This window comes from Hyla sarda, chromosome 2 (assembly GCF_029499605.1).
Source record: "Hyla sarda isolate aHylSar1 chromosome 2, aHylSar1.hap1, whole genome shotgun sequence".
Lineage (NCBI taxonomy): Eukaryota > Metazoa > Chordata > Amphibia > Anura > Hylidae > Hyla > Hyla sarda.
This window is the reverse complement of record NC_079190.1, coordinates 8,131,261-8,152,593: the sequence shown is the minus strand read 5'-3', so window position 1 is coordinate 8,152,593 and position 21,333 is coordinate 8,131,261. Positions and strand designations below refer to the sequence as shown.

At 44.2% G+C, this 21,333-nt stretch overlaps 1 protein-coding gene across 1 annotated transcript; it reads right to left on the bottom strand.

Moving 5' to 3' along the window:
• Nucleotides 1-20,096: 20,096 nt before the first annotated feature.
• LOC130357313 (olfactory receptor 52E8-like) lies at nucleotides 20,097-21,101 on the bottom strand. Its single transcript, XM_056559995.1, has one exon. The coding sequence runs from the start codon at nucleotides 21,099-21,101 to the stop codon at nucleotides 20,097-20,099; it is 1,005 nt and encodes a 334-aa protein (XP_056415970.1).
• Nucleotides 21,102-21,333: the final 232 nt, after the last annotated feature.

Below are 21,333 nucleotides of genomic sequence, written 5' to 3'. Positions count from 1 at the left end.
AAAAACTTCAGATCACGGCGCAAAAAATGAGTCCTCATACCGCCCTTTACATGGAAAAATAAAAAAGTTATAGGGGTCAGAAGAGGATATTTTTAAACGTATACATTTTCCTGCATGTAGTTATGATTTTTTCCAGAAGTGCGACAAAATCAAACCTATATAAGTAGGGGATCATTTTAACCGTATGGACCTACAGAATAAAGATAAGGTGTCATTTTTACCGAAATATGCACTGCGTAGAAACGGAAGCCCCCCAAAGTTACAAAATGGCGTTTTTTCTTCGATTTTGTCGCACAATGATTTTTTTTTTCTGTTTCGCCGTGAATTTTTGGGTAAAATGACTAATGTCACTGCAAAGTAGAATTGGTGATGCAAAAAATAAACCATAATATGGATTTTTAGGTGGAAAATTGAAAGGGTTATGATTTTTAAAAGGTAAGGAGGAAAAAACGAAAGTGCAAAAACTGAAAAACCCTGAGTCCTTAAGGGGTTAAGGGGTTTAAGGAGAAAACAAATCTGGTAAGAAGAGGTGAAGAGGAAAGAAAAAGACAGAAAAAAGGATGAAATTGATGGAGACAACTGCAAAAAACTTTTCATCGACAATACTGACGTCTCAAAGAAAAGACTATGCTTTTTTTTTTTTTTTTTACCATAGGAACCTATGTCAGACAGAATCCACAAAGTTGTGTCCATCACAGTTATACAGTTGTAGCCATTGTCATCTTGAGTGCATTATAATGACACATGAATGTGTTGTGTTGGGATGTTGTGTGGTATGTGTGGTATACCGGTGCGGAACACACTAGTCCACCTGCCCTGTCAGGTCGATGTCACTTCCGGCCCACAGTTCAGGTTTACATGTTACAGTAGAATGTCCCAATAGCAGACACAGGGAATAAAAAAGTGTCCCCTATTGAGAGATGTCCCCTATTGAGAGATGTCCCCTATTGAGAGATGTCCCCTATTGGGAAAAAAGGCACAAAAATATTTCTTAATGATCGAATACTGTCCTGTACTCACCACAGAATGTAATTACCTATAAAAAAAAATGATAAAAAGCAATATTACAGTAGAATCTCCCAGTGTTGTTTAATCACCCCTTATTCCCCCCCCCCCATCATTTCATCCACCCTTTATACCCTGCGCCACCTTATGCCTTGTGCCAAACTATCCCCCCCCCCCCTGGGCCACATCATTCCCCCTGTGCCATTTCATTCCCCCATTATTGCCCTCTGTGCAAATTCATCACCCCCCTCTATATGAAGTGGCACAGGGGAATAAGGGGGGAATGAAAAAGCACCGGGGGGGGGGGGGGGGGGGGGGGTTGTGGATCAAGAGGAAATTATGTGGCAAAGGGGGTAAAAAAAGGGGGGGGGTCTGACACAGGGGGAATAAAGTGGCACGGGGGGGGGGGGGGGGGATCAGGGGAGGAGGGGAGTGAATGATGTGGCTGGCGGACGTAAGGAAAGAGACCATTATTTAAACATTGGTCTTCTGCTTCTGTGCTGGGGCTTCTGCAGGGAGGGTGCAATGGGGGCCTCGGCCCCTCACTGGGGTATTTGCTGTATCCCCTTGACAGTGACCCTGTGTACAAGGTAGGGTCAACACATAAGCCTAGTTGCCCCTATTGGGAGTGTTTTGTCCCCTATTGGGAGTGTTTTGTCCCCTATTGGGAGTGTTTTGTCCTCTATTGGGAGTGTTTTGTCCTCTATCGGGAGTGTTTTGTCCTCTATTAGGAGTGTTTTGTCCCCTATTGGGAGTGTTTTGTCCTCTATTGGGAGTGTTTTGTCCTCTATTGGGAGTGTTTTGTCCCCTCTATTGGGAGTGTTTTGTCCTCTATTGGGAGTGTTTTGTCCCCTATTGGGAGTGTTTTGTCCCCTCTATTGGGAGTGTTTTGTCCCCTATTGGGAGTGTTTTGTCCTCTATTGGGAGTGTTGTGTCTCCTATTGGGAGTGTTTTGTCCCCTATTGGGAGTGTTTTGTCCCCTATTGGGAGTGTTTTGTCCTCCTATTGGGAGTGTTTTGTCCCCTATTGGGAGTGTTTTGTCCCCTATTGGGAGTGTTGTGTCTCCTATTGGGAGTGTTTTGTCCCCTATTGGGAGTGTTTTGTCCCCTATTGGGAGTGTTTTGTCCCCTATTGGGAGTGTATTGTCCTCTATTGGGAGTGTTTTGTCCCCTATTGGGTGTGTTTTGTCCCCTATTGGGAATGTCCCTTATTCGGAGGGAGCAAATACATTAAGTCTTATGGGACTCTGACAGGGAATTAAAAACTGTCTGCTGTTGGGAGGTGTCCGCTAAGGGAGATTTCACTGTATATGTTTTATGAGGTCTTTTGATGTGTTGTCATTTATTTAATGTCTTTGCATTCTTTATTACCATTAAAGTGTTAACTTTGTCTGTAGAATGATGCATAGAAAATCACATGAGCACTTTGGCCAATCAGGGCCTTCTGCCTTGCCCCCCAGGTCTGTCTAGACAGGTAGGAGTATAGTTAGTTATAAGTAGTGTGAGTCTGGAGTTGAGAGTGAGTGGAGGTCCAGTCCAGACCTCTGCTGTGTGACCTGCCCCTCACCCCATAAGGACAGGCCTGAAAGACCCAGTTGCAAAGATTCCAGTTCCAGAGTAACATCACCCTTCACAAGGATCCTGCTGACCAGGTCGTCCATCTATTAAGTTCCAGTCAGCTTTGGGGACAAGTGCCAAGAGAGCCATCGGGCCCCATAGCAAATGAAAATATAACGTGAGTGAAGATCCTCTGGCCACTCTGGTCCATACAGGTCTACCCTGGTGGTAAGCCCTTACACTGGGTCCTCAAGTGAAGTTCCAAGCGTCAGTCATCTCCCATGTCAAGCCTATTTCCAGTCAAGTCTATCTCAGTCAAGTCTCAGTCAGCCAGTCTAGTCATGTCAAGGCTAGCTCAGTCAAGTCTGTCCACATCAAGTTCAGATCAGTCGAGTTACAAGTAAGACTGAGAAGACTACAAGTCCCTGGGTGCCAATACACCGACTGTGGTTCACTATAGCATCCTTCGGCAAAAATTGCCCTAAAGTGGAACTGTCCTGTTTGTATTACACTGCTGCAATTCCTGAAGTAATGTTCCAAAGTGGTTTCCCTAACCTTGCATTTGTGATATTCCTTACCCGGCGCTTGGCTCCGGCAACCGCTTCATCCTTGAAGTGTGGTGGGTTAACACTCCTGGTTTTAAGAACACTTACCATAGTCACATCACCCATAAGTCTACATACACGTCACCCTGCTCCCCACAAATGCACCAGGAATCAAGATATGGACGGTAATTGAGGAGACATGTTAAATGTAGCTTTCTGTAATGAATTAAGACAACTTATCTGAACTTTAGGAGTGCAGGATAAATATCTTAACCCACCAGGGATCACGATGAGTCGGGCTACATGTGAATGTGAGATGTACACGTATATGTATACTTCCCTTGACATATAAGCCAAGCCAAGCCCAATTGTTTGAGAAGTTGCCTCAGAGATGGTTATACCTATAAATGTTTAACGTAAAGACGTAAAAGGTCAGATGAGTGTCGGACAGAACGCCCTGCGGGATAGTAAGCTGCTTTGTTCTCATTGTGCACACAGGTGATGTAATCTATAAGTGGTAACAGAAATGAGAGGAAACAAGAGAACCACCACCGAAAAGAAAAGGGATATATCCACAATTGTCAGGCAGAGTAAACCGATACTGCACTTCACATTCCGAATGACCCCTTTGTCAGACCTGACGTGGCCAACAATGGGGCCAATTTAACCGTGAAATGTGTTGCCAAGTTTACAATGAAGGTCTTTGCTGTTACGCGAGCGCTCCGGGTCCCTGCTCCTCCCCGGAGCGCTCACGGCGTTCTCCTCTCTGTAGCGCCTCGGTCAGACCCGCTGACCGGGAGCGCTGCACTGTCTCTGCCGGCGGGGATGCGATCCGCGTAGCGGGACGCGCCCGCCCACGGGTCGCATCCCAATCCACTCACCTGTCCCGTTCCCCGGCTGTCACATCCCGGCGCGCGTGGCCCCGCTCTCTAGGGCCAGTACACCACTAATTGGTGCCTGGCCCAATCAGTGTCAATCACTCCAGTGTTATTAAAACCCATTTCCCCTTCCTGTCCTTGCCGGATCTTGTTGCACTAGTGCCCTGTGAAAGAGTTTAGTGTGTTCCCAAGCCTGTGTACCCAGACCTTCTGCTGTTGCCCCTGACTATGACTCTTGCTGCCTGCCCTGACCTTCTGCTAGGTCCGACCTTGCTCTTGCCTTGTCCCTGTGTACCGCGCCTGTCTCAGCTGTCAGTGGGGTTGAGTCGCTATCGGGTGGAACGACCTGGGGGTTACCTGCCGCTGCAAGTCCATCCCGCTTTGCGGCGAGCTCTGGTGAAAACCAGTAACCCCTTAGATTCCGTTCCCCTGGTACGGCCCACGCCATCACCCCACTGACACAGAGGATCCACCACCAGTGTCCTCGCTGCATACCAGTCCGGATCCTGACATTTGCTTACCTGAAGAAGGTGGATAGATTTCCTCTCACTTTCATGACAGCTCGCCCAAGTTCTCTCGTCTTTATTCTGCCGGTTTTCTACTTCGAAAGGTGAATTCCATAAAATGATAAGAAGCAGATGTCACAATTCCCTCTCACTATTGTTCTCCATGTGACCGTAACCCAACCCAGCTCATGCACCCTACACACCTGCACTGTGAAGCAATTTTATTTTTATTTTTAGGACTGAATATTGGGGCATAACCTAAAAAACTGGTAAACCGAACCCTACCGCTCTCCTATTGTCACATCCAGTCTTAAGACAATCTGCTTGTAATGTTGCGCTGCGCCGTTCTTATGAAGAAAATGCTTCAAGCAGCTGAAGGACTGTAACTAATACACAGAAGTATATTGGTCACTTTCTTGCTGTATCTCGTGTCATGCTATGTTTCTGAATATTTATATACTCTATATATATATATATATATATATATATATATATATATATATATATATGGTGGCAATTCTCACGAGTGAAATCACAGGGGAGGGAAATCCTCCAGGCAGAGAATGGCAGCAAATGAGACTGGGAATATGTTGGTGCAATGGAAAACAGAGGAAGATATTTATGATTTATAATAAGGCCTTAATGACCTTGAGGAGCGGCATCAATACACATTAGAAGATATTAAGATTCAATTCACAAAAGTGCATCTATACGATTATATACAAAAAATGGGAATGTAATATAATACAAATGAAATGAGTCCATAAGTTCAGTCTACTATGCTTCCCTGATGATAGGACAGAACAACCTCTGATGGACTTCACCCAAAACTATTCTCATATATCAATTTCTTATCTATTTATTCAAATAAGGGTAAAACTATAGATGAGGTCAATTGACTAGGACATATATGACAGCCATGTTGCGTCCATACTGTATACAGTGGTCCCTCAACATATGATATTAATTGGTTCCAGGAGAACCGTCATATGTTGAAACCATCACATGTCGATTACATATGTCTATGTAAAAATGGTAATTGGTTCTGGGGCCTCGGAACCATTGTATGTTGAATACATATCTCTATGGGAAACTGCTAATTGGTTCTGGGATGACCATTGTATGTGGAGTGTATGGGGAGTGTTTAACAAACCAGGGTGCCTCCAGCTGTTGCACAACTACAACTCCCAGCATGCATGTACAGCCATTGACTGTCTGGGCATGCTGGAAGTTATAGTTTTGCAACAGCTGGAGGCACACTGATAGAGAAACATTGATGTATGGGTTGTATAGTGTGTATATGTATTGTATGTGATGTGTGACATTGCATACAGTACTGTACAGTTCTTTAAATACCTTCAGGGGGGACAGAATGTCCTCCATTACCATCCTGCCGACTACAGCTCTATAGGAAAGGAAGGGGAGGGCAGCCAGCAGCTCATTGGATACCTGCAGCAAGATGCACAAGGCTATTGGCTATGGCTGCACTGGGGGGCAGGGCTTACATGGAGCTCACAGTGGAAGCCTGTATGAGTTAGCAGGACAGCATGTGAGTAACAGGAGGCAGAACGGGGCACACGCGGCACATTATACAACTATCTGTCAGTTGCTGAAGTTGTCAGCGCTCTCAGATAGCTGTTTGTACGATGGCCCCGACACACAGCAGCATCATATGTCGATGCTGCCTTCAACATACGATGGGCTCTGAGAGGCCATCATATGTTGAAATGATCATATGTCGGGGCCATCGTAAGTCGGGGGGTCACTGTACATGATTCATACATTGCACATACAAGGACCAAGCACAACTGATAATAAGGCAAGCTAACACCGACGGAGTGTGACACCAAAACAAACCGACACCAGACAGGCCAACACTGAGGTTGGTCAATACCGACACTGAGGCAGTGAGACACCAAGACAAACCGAAACCAGAAAGACCAACACTGAGGTTGGTCAATATCGAAACAGAGGCAGTGAGACACCAAGACAAACCAAAACCAGACAGGCCAACACTGAGGTTGGTCAATACCGACACCGAGGCAGTGGGACACCAAAACAAACTGACACCAGACAGGCCAACACTGAGGTTGGTCTATACCGACACCGAGGCAGTGGGACACCCAGACAAACTAAAACCAGAAAGACCAACAGTGAGGCAGGCTGACATCAAGACAGATTGAAACAAGACAGGTCAACACCGAGACTGTATGACCCCAGAACAGACCAACATGAGGCAGGTCGACATATAGGAGAGCAGAAACCAAGACAGACACCAAGGCAGACATACATTGGGTCAGACCAACAATTACATTTGTAGTCAATATATATATATTGTTTGCCATGTGTTATACTGTATAATTCATATAGAAAGTGTTATTACTTTAAGCGAGGTTAACATGTGACCATTAGTTGTCATTTGAGTGTAACCCAGGAGGTATCAGTAACCATGTGACTTAACCACTTAACAACTCAGGACGTAAATGTACGTCCTGGTGAGCTGGTACTTAATGCCCCAGGACGTACATTTACGTCCTATGCATAACCGCGAGCATCTGTGGCAGTGCGGTACTTTGAATGGATGATCGGATCTGATCATCCAGCATGGCAGCCGGAGGTCCCCTCACCTGGCTCCGACTGTCTCCCGGGGTCTTCTGCTCTGGTCTGAGATCAAGCAAACCAGAGCAGAAGATCACTGATAATACTGATCAGTGCTGTGCCCTATACATAGCACTGAACAGTATTAGCAATCAAATGATTTCTATAAATAGTCGCCCATGGGGACTAATAAAGTGTAAAAATAAAAGGAAAAAAAAGAAAAAAAAGAATAAAAAAAATTGGAAAACCCCCTCCCCAATAAAAACGTAAATTGTCCCATTTTCCCTATTTCACCCCCAAAAAGTGTAAAAAAAACATATTTTATATACATATTTGGTATCGCCTCGTGCATAAATATCCCAACTATTAAAATAAAATGTTAATGATACCGTACGGTGAATGGTGTGAATGTAAAAAAAAAATTCCAAAATAGCTGCTTTTTTTTTATAACATTTTATTCCAAAAAAATGAATTAAAAAAGTATTAAAGTTTTATATAAGCAAATATGGTATTAATAAAAAGTTCAGATCACGGTGCAAAAAATGAGCCCTCATACCGCCGCTTATACAGAAAAATGAAAAAGTTATAGGTCTTCAAAATAGGGGGATTTTAAACGTACTAATTTGGTTAAACAGTTTGCGATTTTTTTTAAGCGCAACAGTAATAGAAAAGTGTATAATCATGGATATCATTTTAATCGTATTGAGCCAAAGAATAAAGAACACACGTCATTTTTACCGTAAATTGTACGGCGTGAAAACGAAACCTTCCAAAATTTGCAAAATTGTGGTTTTCTTCTCAATTTCTCCACACAAATAGTATTTTTTTGGTTGCGCCATACATTTTATGGTAAAGTGAGTGATGGCATTACAACGGACAACTGGTCGCGCAAAAAAAAAAACAAGACCTCATACTAGTCTGTAGATAAAAATATAAGAGAGTTATGATTTTTTGAAGGCGAGGAGGAAAAAACGAAAACGTAAAAATTTAATTGTCTGAGTCTTTAAGGCCCAAATAGGCTGAGTCCTTAAAGGGGTACTCCGCACCTAGACATCTTATCCCCTATCTAAAGGATAGGGGATAAGATGTCAGATCGCCGCGGTCCCGCTGCTGGGGAGCCCCGGGATCCCCGCTGCGTCACCCCGCTATCATTACAGCACAGTTCGCTCTGTGCGTAATGACGGGCGATACAGGGGACGGAGCAGCGTGACGTCATGGCTCCGCCCCTCGTGACATCACGGCCCGTCTCCTTAATGCAAGTCTATGGCACGGGGCGTGACGACCGCCACGCCCCCTCCCATAGACTTGTGTTGAAAGGGGCGGGCCGTGATGTCACGAGGGGCGGAGCCATGACGTAACGATGCTCCGTCCCCTGTATTGCCCATCATTACCTGCAGAGCGAACTCGCTCTATGCTGTAATGATGGCGGGGTGCTGCAGCGGGGATCCCGTGGGTCCCCAGCAGCGGGACCGCAGCGATCTGACATCTTATGCCCTATCCTTTGGATAGGGAATAAGATGTCTAGGGGCGGAGTACCCCTTTAAGAGGTTAAGGGTGACCTATGGGACCCCACCGGAGTGTCCCCTATAAAAGCCCTGGGAGGAGCTAGTTCTCTCTCTTACTTCTCTCACTCTTTCTGCTGAGTTGCATTGCAGTCAAGTCCTATAGTGTTTCTGGATTCCATTGGAGGCATCAAGTCAGTCCAGCAGCCACAATTCTACAGGTAAGCTACAACCACAGCATTATCAGTCTCAAGTCAAATCAGGCATAGTCATCTATTGTCAAGTCAGAGTGACCTGCACTAAAATTGTCCAAATCCCACAAGTCCTTAACCCCTTAAAGGGTACCTCTCATCAAAAAAACTTTTGATATATTATAGATTAATGTATGCAGAATAACTTCACAATTGCATGTTATTAAAAAATATGCTTCTTTCTATTTAATTTTCCACTTTGAAGAAATGACCACTAGGGGTCTCCCTACCAGTCCTGGCAGCAAGCATTTCAGACTCATGCTGGAGTCCTAAACACTACGAGCTGCCAGTCTGCTTTGTTCACAAAGGAGAACACTCAGAGCTGCCAGCCTGCTTTGTTCACAGCCTGTTTGGCTGTGAACAAAGCAGGCTGGCAGCTCTGAGTGTTTAGGACTCCAGCATGAGTCAGAAATGCTTGCTGACAGGACTGATTGGGAAAAATACAATAGAAAGAAGCATATTTTTCATTAACATGCTATTGGAAAGTTATTCAACATTCATTCATCTAAAATATATATCAAAAGTTTATTTGATGAGAGGTACCCTTTAAGTTTTTGCACTTTCGTTTTTCCTCCTTACCTTTAAAAAATCATAACTCTTTCAATTTTGCACCTAAAAATCCATATTATGGCTTATTTTTTGCGCCACCAATTCTACTTTGTAATGACATCAGTCATTTTACCCAAAAATCTACAAATCTACAAAATTGAAGAAAAAATGCAATGTAATTTTTGGGGGCTTCCGTTTCTACGCAGTACATTTTTCAGTAATAATGACACCTTCTCTTTATTCTGTAGGTCCATACGGTTAAAATGATCCCCTACTTATATAGGTTGATTTTGTCGGACTTCTGAAAAAAATCATAACTACATGCAGGAAAATTTATTCATTTAAAATTGTCATCTTCTGACCCCTATAACTTTTTTTTATTTTTCTGCGTATGAGGCAGTGTGAGGGCTAATTTTTTGCGCCCTGGTCCCAAGTTTTAGCTGTACCATTTTTGTATTGATCAGACTTATTGATCGCTTTTTATTCATTTTTTATGATATAAAAAGTGACCAAAAATACGCTACTTTGGAATTTTTTTGCGCGTACGCCATAGACTGTGCGGTTTAATTAACAATATATTTTTATAATTAAGACATTTCTGCACGCGGCGATACCCCATATGTTTATTTTTATTTACACAGTTTTTTTTTTTTATGGGAAAAGGGGGGTGATTCAAACTTTTATTATTAGTTAACTTTATTAACTTTTTTTTCACTTTTTTTTTGCAATGTTATAGCTCTCATAGGTGGCTATAACACTGCCCACACTGATCTTATACTGATCATTGTTATCCCATAGGTGGCTATAACACTGCCCACACTGATCTTATACTGATCATTCTTATCCCATAGGGGGCTATAACACTGCCCACACTGATCTTATACTGATCATTGTTATCCCATAGGGGGCTATAACACTGCCCACACTGATCTTATACTGATCATTGTTATCCCATAGGTGGCTATAACACTGCACACACTGATCTTATACTGATCATTGTTATCCCATAGGTGGCTATAACACTGCACACACTGATCTCTTATACTGATCATTGTTATCCCATAGGGGGCTATAACACTGCACACACTGATCTTTTACACTGATCATTGTTATCCCATAGGGGGCTATAACACTGCACACACTGATCTCTTATACTGATCATTGTTATCCCATAGGGGGCTATAACATTGCACACACTGATCTTTTACACTTATCATTGTTATCCCATAGGGGGCTATAACACTGCACATAATGATCTTTTACATTGATCAATGGTTTCTCTTAGAAAACCATTGATCAATGATTCTGCCGCATGACTGCTCATGCCTGGATCTCAGGCACTGAGCAGTCATTCGGCGATCGGACAACAGGAAGCAAGGTTATGGATCCTCCTGCTATCCTAGAGCTGTTCGTGATGCCGCGATTTCGCCGCGGCAATCCCGAACAGCCCCCTGAGCTAACAGGCAATGTTTTACTTTCACTTTAGACGCGGCGTTCAACTTTGAACGCCGCGTCTAAAGGGTTAATAGCGCGTGGCACCGGGATCAGTGCCACACGCTATTAGCCACGGGTCCCAGCCATTGTTAGAGGCCGGGCCCGACCAGCGTTATAGAATGGGAGCGGACTCAGGATGGAGGAGTTAAGGTCTGTGAAGAAGAGGAAGCACCACTGAATCACTTCCGGTCCCAGGCCCTGCTGAAGTTCTGGCCGGCGGCCATTTTTTCGACTGGTATAAGAAGCCGAGCAGGGCCAGACCTCTTCAGTCTTGCGGAAGTTCCTGGTGAGAACAAGAAGGTGGCAGAGGTACAGTAGCACACAAGGTAAGAGAGTCCCAAAATGGTGCCGGAGGCCCGCCAAGTTGCCGCGGCGCAGATGTTCCAGGAGTTAGCGGCTCATCTGCAGAGATTCTCCATCAGGGCCAAAGATGCCCATCTTAAAGTTCCGCTGCCTGAAGATGATGGAGATGGGACTGCAACTTCGGCGGGTGGAAGGCCCGCATCATTGCGAGGATCGTCACAGGTGAGGCTGTCTCCCCATCACCGGACCTGGGGATCCTGGGCGGAGATCTCTACGTAGGACTCAGAAGTGAGTACCTTGCGTTCTCTACCCCTCCATCTACCCCCAGCCCACAGCCAGTGCCCCAGGTCCAACAGACCCCAGCATGTCCCTGGTCACCACCCCTATCATGGTGGCTATTTGGCGACGAGCCAGGCTTATCCAGTACATGGGGACCATCTCCTACCCCTGCCAGGGAAGTCCTATACTCCAGTTCCAGTAGCCCCGGCTAAAAGGGCCAAGCGAGAGGCCAAAGTGGCTGCCATAGTTGAAGAAATGCGGGCACAGAGGAGAAAGGAGTATGACCCTAATGCTACTGAGCCCACTGAGCGTTGCGTCTCTTGGATTATACAACACGATCCGGTTTGTCATCTCCTGTTTTAGGGGCTTTAAATCAGTTATATGTTCTTCCCATTGGAGCGCTCTGTGATTATTTTGTTCTCTAAGTACTGTCCAGAGCAGGAGAGGTTTGCTATGGGGATTTGCTCCTACTCTGGACAGTTCCTGACTTTGACAGAGGTGTCAGCAGAGAGCACTGTGGTCAGACTGGAAAGAACTACACAACTTCCTGTAAAGCATACAGCAGCTGATGAGTACTTGAAGGATTAAATTTTTTTAAATAGAAGTAATTTATAAATCTGTTTATCTTTCTAGCACCAGTTGATTTTAAAATAAAATTGTTTCCCACCGGAGTACCCCTTTAATGGAGTAAAAAGACGTGCACCTACACCATTTTTCATGACTACCCCCCTCTTGTCTTCCACAGATGTCCCTGCTCCCATATATACTTTGCAGGTGCGGTCAGAGGGCAGTTAAGTCAAATCTAAATTAGGATCCGATTAATCTTTTAATTAATTTCAATTAAACCTTTCGGTAAGATTTGTATAACAGGACCCAAAACAAACCTCGAGAGATTTACTCATCTCTAGTCTTCCTGCATCTCATTTATTTTGGTAACTCTCTTCAGTTCAGCCACAGGCTGTCGATAGATTCACTTCCATTCACACTGGCACCTTCCGATGTGGCGCTCTCTCTATGGCACACACTAACAGTGCCACCCTCCTTATGGCACTCAAAATTACTGATACTCATCCTATGGGTCTCAGTAGCACCCTTCTTATGATACTCAGAAGCATTGGTACCCACCCTATGGCTCTCAGGAACACTGACACTCTTCTAATGATGCTCAATAGGTATCGCACTCACCATGGCACTCCGATACACCGATACATCCCCAAAGCACTGAGTAACACCGGCAACCCCTCCTTCCCCCATTGCATTCAGATATCTGAATCTGAAGGGAACAGAGTAGTCTGGAGACAACAAAGGGGTCTGGAGGGAATAGTGGATAATTGAGGAGATAAAGGGGTCCGAAACAAGGAAAGGGGTCTAAAAGAGAACATAGGTGTCTGGAGGGAACAGTAGGGTCTGAAGGGGACAGGGGAGTCTGTGTTATGTCAGGTAGGGAACAGTTCTGCCCTAAACTGACTCCCAACAATGTTCCCCTACTGAGTAACTGTCCATACATTAGGCTAAGTGCTAAGAGTAACAGGGAAGGTCAGAAAAGCCAGGTCACAACCAAATAGGCAGGTAAAAGACAAAAACAGTGCACTAAAAAGGAAAACTAGAAAATAGGCCAAAGGGTCAAAACCAAGATAGCAATGCAGTACAGAATCAGAAACAAAGGGAGAACAAAAAACACCCAGAGGTCAAACCAGGAGAATAACGTCAGGTCCATATTGGCGAGCAAAATCAGAGTCAAGCAACAAGGCAAATGGTCAGGATCCAGGGAAAGCTGTGTACAGAAACGGTTGTAAGAGCAGCAGAGTAAGACCATTCATGGGCGCCAATAACAAGCAGACGCAGGTTTTATATACACACTTTTTTAAAGCATGGAATGCCAGGTCTGGCTCTGATTGGCCCAGCATCCAGGCCACAGCATCATGGGGAGATAGGTGAATGACCATCTCAAGGGGACAGAGCAGTCTAAAAAAGGCAGAAGGTTCTTAAGGGAACTGTGACGTGTAGTGTCCAGGTGCCCGTGTCCCAACTACCATATTTGTGAACTTATTATGTGGCTAAAAACCATCTTCTACCTGTATAATTCTGTGATTGGGCTACTGTGAATCGATCTGCATAACTGTTTTGTGTATTACATTGCCATATTAGCATACACTGAGGTGTTACAAGAGTGGAAGGGTTAAGTATTTGTATAATGCTGTAATGATGAGTGATTAATTGGTCACATGATGTTCCCTAGTTAGTTAGTATGCAGACAATTCCAGATGGGCTGTGGGGAGAGTCCCTAGTTCAGCCTTTTCTCCCCAGAGCGGTAGACTTGTCAAAGGGCAACATCTCTCCAAGCTCTGCTCCTTCTGGGCATATATACACCTAGTTTACAGTATTTCCCTTGGTCTACCATGTTTAAGTCAATTTCATATGGCGACTTCATGGGGTAGGGCAGGATCCAATCGGCGCTGACCAGGACAGGCACAAGAGATGAGGTAGGAATGGTTTAATTGATAAAATGCGACGCATTTCACCGCGCTTGCGCGGTTTCATCAGGCATCATTTGATCAAAAGAGAACACACATTTTTAAAAATAAAAATTTATTCCCTTCCCATTTTTTGATTATTTGCCTAAACTGCATAAAAGTTTAGTTAACCCCTTAAGGACGCAGCCCTTTTTCACCTTAAGGACTGAGCCCTTTTTCGCAATTCTGACCACCGTCACTTTACACATTAATTACTCTAAAACACTTTTACCGAATATTCTGATTCTGAGATTGTTTTTTCGTGACATATTCTACTTTATTTTGGTGGTAAATTTTCGGCGTTACTTGCATCCTTTTTTGGGTGAAAAATCCCCAAATTTCATGAAAATTTAGAAAATTTTGCATTTTTCTAACTTTGAAGCTCTCTGCTTGTAAGGAAAATGGATATTCAAAATTTTTTTTACATAGATTCACAAATACAATATGTCCACTTTATGTTGACATCATAAAATTGACATATTTTTACTTTATGAAAAAATTAGAGGGCTTCAAAGTAGAGCAGCAATTTTCAAAAATTTCATGAAAATTGCAAAATCTGAAGGGACAGATGTTACGTTACAGAACTACAATTCCCAGCATGCCTGGGCAGTCTAGGCATGCTGAAAGTTGTAGTTTGGCAACATCTGGAGGGCTACCGTTTGGGCACCACTGTAACAGTGGTCTCCAAACTGCGACCCTCCAGATGTTGCAAAACTACAACTCCCAGCATGCCCAGACAGTCTGCCTACCTAGTGGTTGCCACAGTAAAGATCGCTTTACTTTCACTTTCATCCCCCCCACTGTCATTTCCATACCTGAGCCGGGATCTCTGCAATCTCCATGATGATCTTCGGTCCCCACGCCATCTTCAGGTAAGGTACCTGCCTCCACCTCCCCCCCCCTGTTCTGCCCGACATCCAGGGGTGGGCAGAACAGGGGGTTTCCATGGCAACTCCCTGTCCTGCGCTGCCATTGGTCAGTACTCAGTTCTGACTAATGGCAGGGGATAGGAGGAGATCGCAGCTCTGCAATCTCACTCCTATCCCTCAGGATGATGGGGGCTGTCACTGACAACTCCGATCATCCCTATTTTCCGGGTGATCGGGTCACCAGAGACCAGATCAGCCCGGAATAGCAGAAAATCGCATGTCTGAATTGATGGTCTTGATGGTGATGGTCTTGCTGCGGCAGGCGGCACCCAGGTCTCTACCCCTGGCACGACTCGACCACACAGGCGGCTGAGGAGGTACGAGGCACAGGAGGGACACGGCAAGTCGTGGTCAGAATAGCAGAAGGTCAGGGCAGGCTGCACCAATTCGTAATGACATCAGTCATTTTACCCAAAAATTAACGGTGAAACGGAAAAAAAAATAATTGTGAGACAAAATAAAAATAAAAAACGCTATTTTGTAACTTTTGGGGTCTTCCGTTTCTACATAGTACATTTTTCGGTAAAATTGAAACATTCTCTTTATTGTTTAGGTCCATACGATTAAAATGATCCCTACTTATATAGGTTTGATTTTGTCGCACTTCTGGAAAAAATCATAACTAGATGCAGGAAAATGTATACGTTTAAAATTGTCATCTTCTGACCAATATAACTTTTTTATTTTTCAGTGTATGGGGCGGTATGAGGGCTCATCTTTTGAGCCGTGTTCTGAAGTTTTCATCGGTACCATTTTTGTATTGATCGGACTTATTGATCGCTTTTTATTCATTTTTTCATAAAATAAAAAGTGACCAAAAATGCACTATTTTGGACTTTTGAATTTTTTTGCGCGCACGCCATTGACCGTGCGGTTTAACTAATTATATATTTTTATAAATCGGACATTTCCGCACGCGCGATACCGCATATGTTTATTTTTATTTTTATTTACACAGTTTTTTTTTATGGGAAAAGGGGGGTGATCCAAACTTTTATTAAGGGAGGGGTTAAATGATCTTTATTCGGTTTTTTTTTGCAGTGTTCTAGCTCCCATATGGGGCTATAACACTGCACACACTGATCTTTTATATTGTTCAATGGTTTCTCATAGGAAACCATTGATCAATGATGTGTATGCCTGGATCTCAGGCACTGAGCAGTCATTCGGCGATCGGACAGCGAGGAGGCAGGTAGGGACCCTCCGGCTGTCCTGTAAGCTGTAAGGGATGCCGCGATTTTGCCGCAGCGATCCCAAACAGCTCCCTCAGCTAATCGGCATAGGTATACTTTCACTTTAGACACGGCATTCAACTTTCAACGCCGCATCTAAAGGCTTAATAGCGATCAGTGCCGCGCACTATTAGCCACGTTGTTAGAGGCCGGGCCCGACCCACTATGACGCGGGGCCATGCCGTTATAGAACGGGAGCGGACTCCTGGGTACTCCCTGGGTCCTTAACAGGTTAAGCGAGTGAAGGCTTTTTCAGCCTCAGGAGGCCAAGTCTTGGGGTTAGAGTTCTTCTTAGTGAGATCATTAATCAGAGCAACCAAGGAAGAGAAATGTGGAATGAACTGGCGATAATAATTGGCAAATCCCAAAAAGCATTGAATAGCTCGTAGACCAGTAGGACGAGGCCAATCCAATACAGCAGTCAGCTTGTCAGGATCCATCTGTAGGTTCTCTTGAATATATTTTGCCATGGCTTGAGTCTCTGGAACAGATAATGGATTGATATTTCCTTGAGGAGATCAGTGCAATGAGGCAGACATAGGAACGATGCGGTGGAAGGGTCTCAGCCTGCTTTTCTCTGAATATGTCTGAATAGCCTTGATATGGAAGAGACAGACCAGGCATAGGCGGAGAAGAAGAGACAGCTTTAGGTTGGATAGGCAGAAAACAGGCAGCTGAGGAGGTACGAGGCACAGAAGGGATAAGGTAAGTCGTGGTCAGAATAGCAGAAGGTCAGGGCAGGCGGCACAGGTGTGAAGTCAGGAACTTAGCAGGAGGTCAATTGGCAGGCAGCACAGGAGAAAGGTCAGGTCACGGAACAATGGGGTCAGGAACACAGCAAGGCTGGACTCAGAATAGCTTTCTCTAAGGCACAATGGCAAACAAAGATTTGGCTGGTGTAAAGGGGAGGTGCAGATACTTATAGAAAAGGTGCAGGTGAAAGTAATAATTACGGGCACACTGGCCCTTCAAATCTTAGAGCTCCGGCGCGCATGTGCCCTAGGAGTAGTGATGAGCGACATTGCCCATATTCAAATTTGCGATATTTCGCGAATATATAGACGAATATTCGTCCTATATTCATGAATTTTGCGTATTTGTTATGTTCACATTTTCACGTATTCGAGGAAGAAAACAGTGAGGGGGTGGGCAACTTTACTATTGGTTGCTAGGGATGTGGTTGATAAACCTCTGACAAGTGTATTTGCATCATTTTAGTTGGCTCATATGCGGAATATTTGTGAATTTGCGATATTCGCAATAAAAATTAGAAAATGCGAATATTCGCGCCCAACACTACCTAGGAAGCGGGGGCATGTGCACCGGCGCTGCGAGGGGACCAGAGGGGCAGCAGAGAGCAGAGGTGAGTGACGGGCTGGGATTCGCATGTGGGTGTGATTTGCAGCGCCGGCTGAGGAGGAGAGAGGAGGAAAGCGCTCACGGCCAGCGTGTCTGGCCGGAGCGCTGAACGTTACAGTTTATACTGGAACACAATGTTTTTACTTTTAATAATACAATATATAAGCAGACCAGGGGCTGTGTTATGGGGACTCAATTCACCCCTAGGTATGCTAATTTATTTATGGGACAGTTCGAGTGTCTACATATAGCACAGTCCCAGGCATATCTTAAATACATTTCTTTTTTTAGAAGATGATTTGTTTTTTATTTGGACTGGCACTCAGGTATAGGCCAAGGAATTCATCAGAATATTGAATCTGGATTCATGGGGATTACAATTTACACTGCATTTTCCTCATACATCCATAGTGTTTTTGGATCTAGAGATTAATAAAAATGATAATGGACTAATCACGACGCGTCAATTTTTTAAACAAGTTGACGTTAATAGCTTCCTCAGTTTTGATAGCGCACACTATCCCAATTGGCTAAGAAACGTTCCTTATGGACAATATATCCGCATCAGGAAAAATTGTACAACTGATGCAGATTTGATATCACAATCTGTTGTACTTAGGGAGCTTTTCTTCACCATGGGATATCCAAAAGGATTGTTGTCTACAGCATATAACAAGGTTAAAGGGGCACTCCGCTGCTCAGCGTTTGGAACAAACTGTTCCAAACGCTGAAGCCGGCATCTCGTGACATCATAGCCCTGCCCCTTCGATGCAAGTCTATGGGAGGCGGCATGACAGCTGTCACGCCCCCTCCCATAGACTTTCATTGAGGGGGCGGGGCGTGATGTCTTGAGGGGGGGGGGGGGTTATGACATCAAGAGTTCCATGCTAGCCTGAGGGTATAGAAGTGTGTGGACATCATAAAGGGTCGGAGCCCATGAGGACACAAGGGTCTGGTGAGAACAGAGGAGTCTAAAGGGGAGCCTGGAGGGGAAAGGCAAGTCTACAGAGTAGAAATATGTTTAGACTAGGGCAGAGGAACCTGTATGGGACAAAGGAGTCTAAAGGAAACAGAGGAGCCTGTAGAGAAAAGAGGAGTCTAAAGGGGACAGAGGAATCTGAAGTAAATAGACAAAGGAATGTGGACGGGACAGGGATGTGGAGGGGGACAGGGAAGTCTGAAAGGAACATAAAGGAGTCTAGAAGAGCATAGAAGTATTTGGAGCAGAGGGGTCAAGTGGAATGGAGAAGACAGAGGTCTTTATGGTGCAGATGTGTTTGGAGGGGACAGAGGTATTAGGAAAAGAGCGTATTTCCCTTTTCATCTTTTAAATACATGCCACAAGGCCAAGTATCCACATTTATGGGGGAGTCATTCATTAGTTTTTTTTTTACTGTGTATTTCTCTACAGACCTTGGTGTCTTGTTTAGTAAAAATTATTTAAACACCCCCTGTAGTAAATGTGACCTAATCTAAGTCTGAGCCAGAAACATCTAGAAACATAACATCAACAGCCGTACTCTGATCTAGGCCGGCATGATTGGTATCTCAACCCCAGGCTGATACCATGTCTTGTTTTTAATGAAGTTCTTACAATTACAGGCCTGTCATGTGCCCTCCCATTTTTTGACCTGTTCCCCCCCAAATATTGACACCATTTTCAGCAATCCTCTGGAACTAAAGCTTTAATTCTCCCATTGTTATTGAGTTCCTAAGGAGAGAATAGTTGGGTTTCCAAAACTAGTGTGAAGGTTAGACCAGAAGAATCCTTATGGCCCACCAAGCATCTCTTGCAAGGTTAAGGCTGCATTCACACTACGTTTTGGGCATAAACTGCCGGATCTGGATGGGAAATTCCAGCCGGCTCATTTAAATGAATGGGATGCCGCACAGATCCGGCAGCCGTATGCCCTAATTGTAGTGTGAATGTAGCCTAATAAAGAATATGAAGAAAAAAGATCAGACCGGCAGACTCACCACTATTCTCTTCTTCTTTATTTGCATTAGCAAGTCATAGACAAATGCTCACACAAAGGCAACAGACTCCGTTTCTCACGGACCACCGTGTTTCCTCCTGATGGCCGGAGGAAGCACGGTGGTCCGTGCGAAACGGAGTCTGTTGCCTGTTTATCCCCCCACTGCACGTCTCGATCCCCCAAGTGTGTGAGTATTTGTCTATGACTTGCTAACGCAAATAAAGAAGAAGAGAATCATGGTGAGTCTGCCGGTCTGATCTTTTTTCTTCATATTCTTCATTATCACCTGTGCATCAGCCTTGACCAGAGCACTACCACTCTCATCTACATTAATCCACTTATACCACATCGAGTCCATCAGTGAGAGCAGTGCCGTGCTACTGGTGTTATTTTGTGAATGTAGCCTAACTACTCCTTTTCTCTTTCTTCTGCTTTAACACTTACTTAAGACAACTGTCGTTCTCTTTCTTCCACATTTCCCTATGTAGGACAGAGGTCCTTCTGCTTCTTACAGGTTGGAAACACGAGAACAATGCAACCCACAAATAAATCTTATAACTGATAATGAACTTATTATTTTATTTCGCAATTATTATTACATCATCTACAATTTACATCTACTTATTGTCTCTGATAAGTGTTATTAATAACAGATACATGTGCAGAAGGCCTATGTATTTTAGTAAATTGTGGAAAAGCATGAATTGTCTGTAAATAGTAAGTGACCCTAACGTTCAGGTCATGTGTCCGGACACCATAGATCAAGGGGTTAAACAATGGTGGAACGATGAGTGTAGTGACAGAGAGAAGAACGTGGCTAATAATGGGGAGCTTGATGCTGCCTAATCTGTACCTGATAAAGATAAATAGGAACCCAAGTAAAAAGACAGAGAAGTTGAGTAGATGGGTGACCAGGGTGTGGACGGCTTTCTGGCGCGATTCTCCAGAGATTTTCAAGCAGACGACAAATATCTTCAGGTAGGAGAAAACGGTGACCAAGATGGTGACACACAAGTAGAAAAGGACCACAGAAGCGGAGAAGAGTTGACTGATGGAGGAGTCCACACAGGAGAGAATGACCATGGACATATTGTCACAAAAGATATTGTTTATACTATTCCCACAAAGGGGAAGTCTCCATGTGAGGAGCACGGCTGTGAGCACAAGTACAAAGGCCAATACTAAGGACCCAACAATGAGATTTATAATCCTCTCATTGGTTACCAACATGCCATAGTGCAGCGGGTGACAAACGGCCAAATATCGGTCATACGCCATTATGGTGAAGGTGCTCATTTCATAGATAGCAAATAACGTAACACACAGAGCTTGAGCGGCACAGTTACCATGAGTGATGGTCGTGGACGAGGTCATGAGGTCGAGTATCAGCTTCGGGAAAAAGGACGAGCTGCCAAAAATTCCATTGAGGACCAGATTACTTATGAGGATGTACATGGGTTCGTGTAACTTTGGTTCTTTGCAGACAACGAAAACTATAATAATACTTAAGAGTACAATGAATGAATATAGGACAATAGACAGAAAACCATACCAATATTTTAGTGCTTCCATCTCCACAAGTCCCAGGAGGACAAGATTTTTGGTGATGTTGAATACATTTTCCATGTTGCCCTTTTCTTTCTTATCCAGAAATGTTTGAACATAGGGTCCTGGATATGAGAAAATAAGGCATAAAATTACATATCCATATAATTGTACCCTAAAAATGAAGCCAAACATTCAAAGGTGTCCAGACGTTATCAGATAACATCAACCCTTATAGAAAACAATTGAGCCAAAGAGACATAAAGAGGTACTCCAGATTAGTAAATTACTTCTGTGGTGGCCCAGTACAGGA

Excerpts from the sequence above, each read along its gene's own strand:
- LOC130357313 (XM_056559995.1), bottom strand. The coding sequence starts at position 21,101 with ATGGAAAATGTATTCAACATCACCAAAAATCTTGTCCTCCTGGGACTT.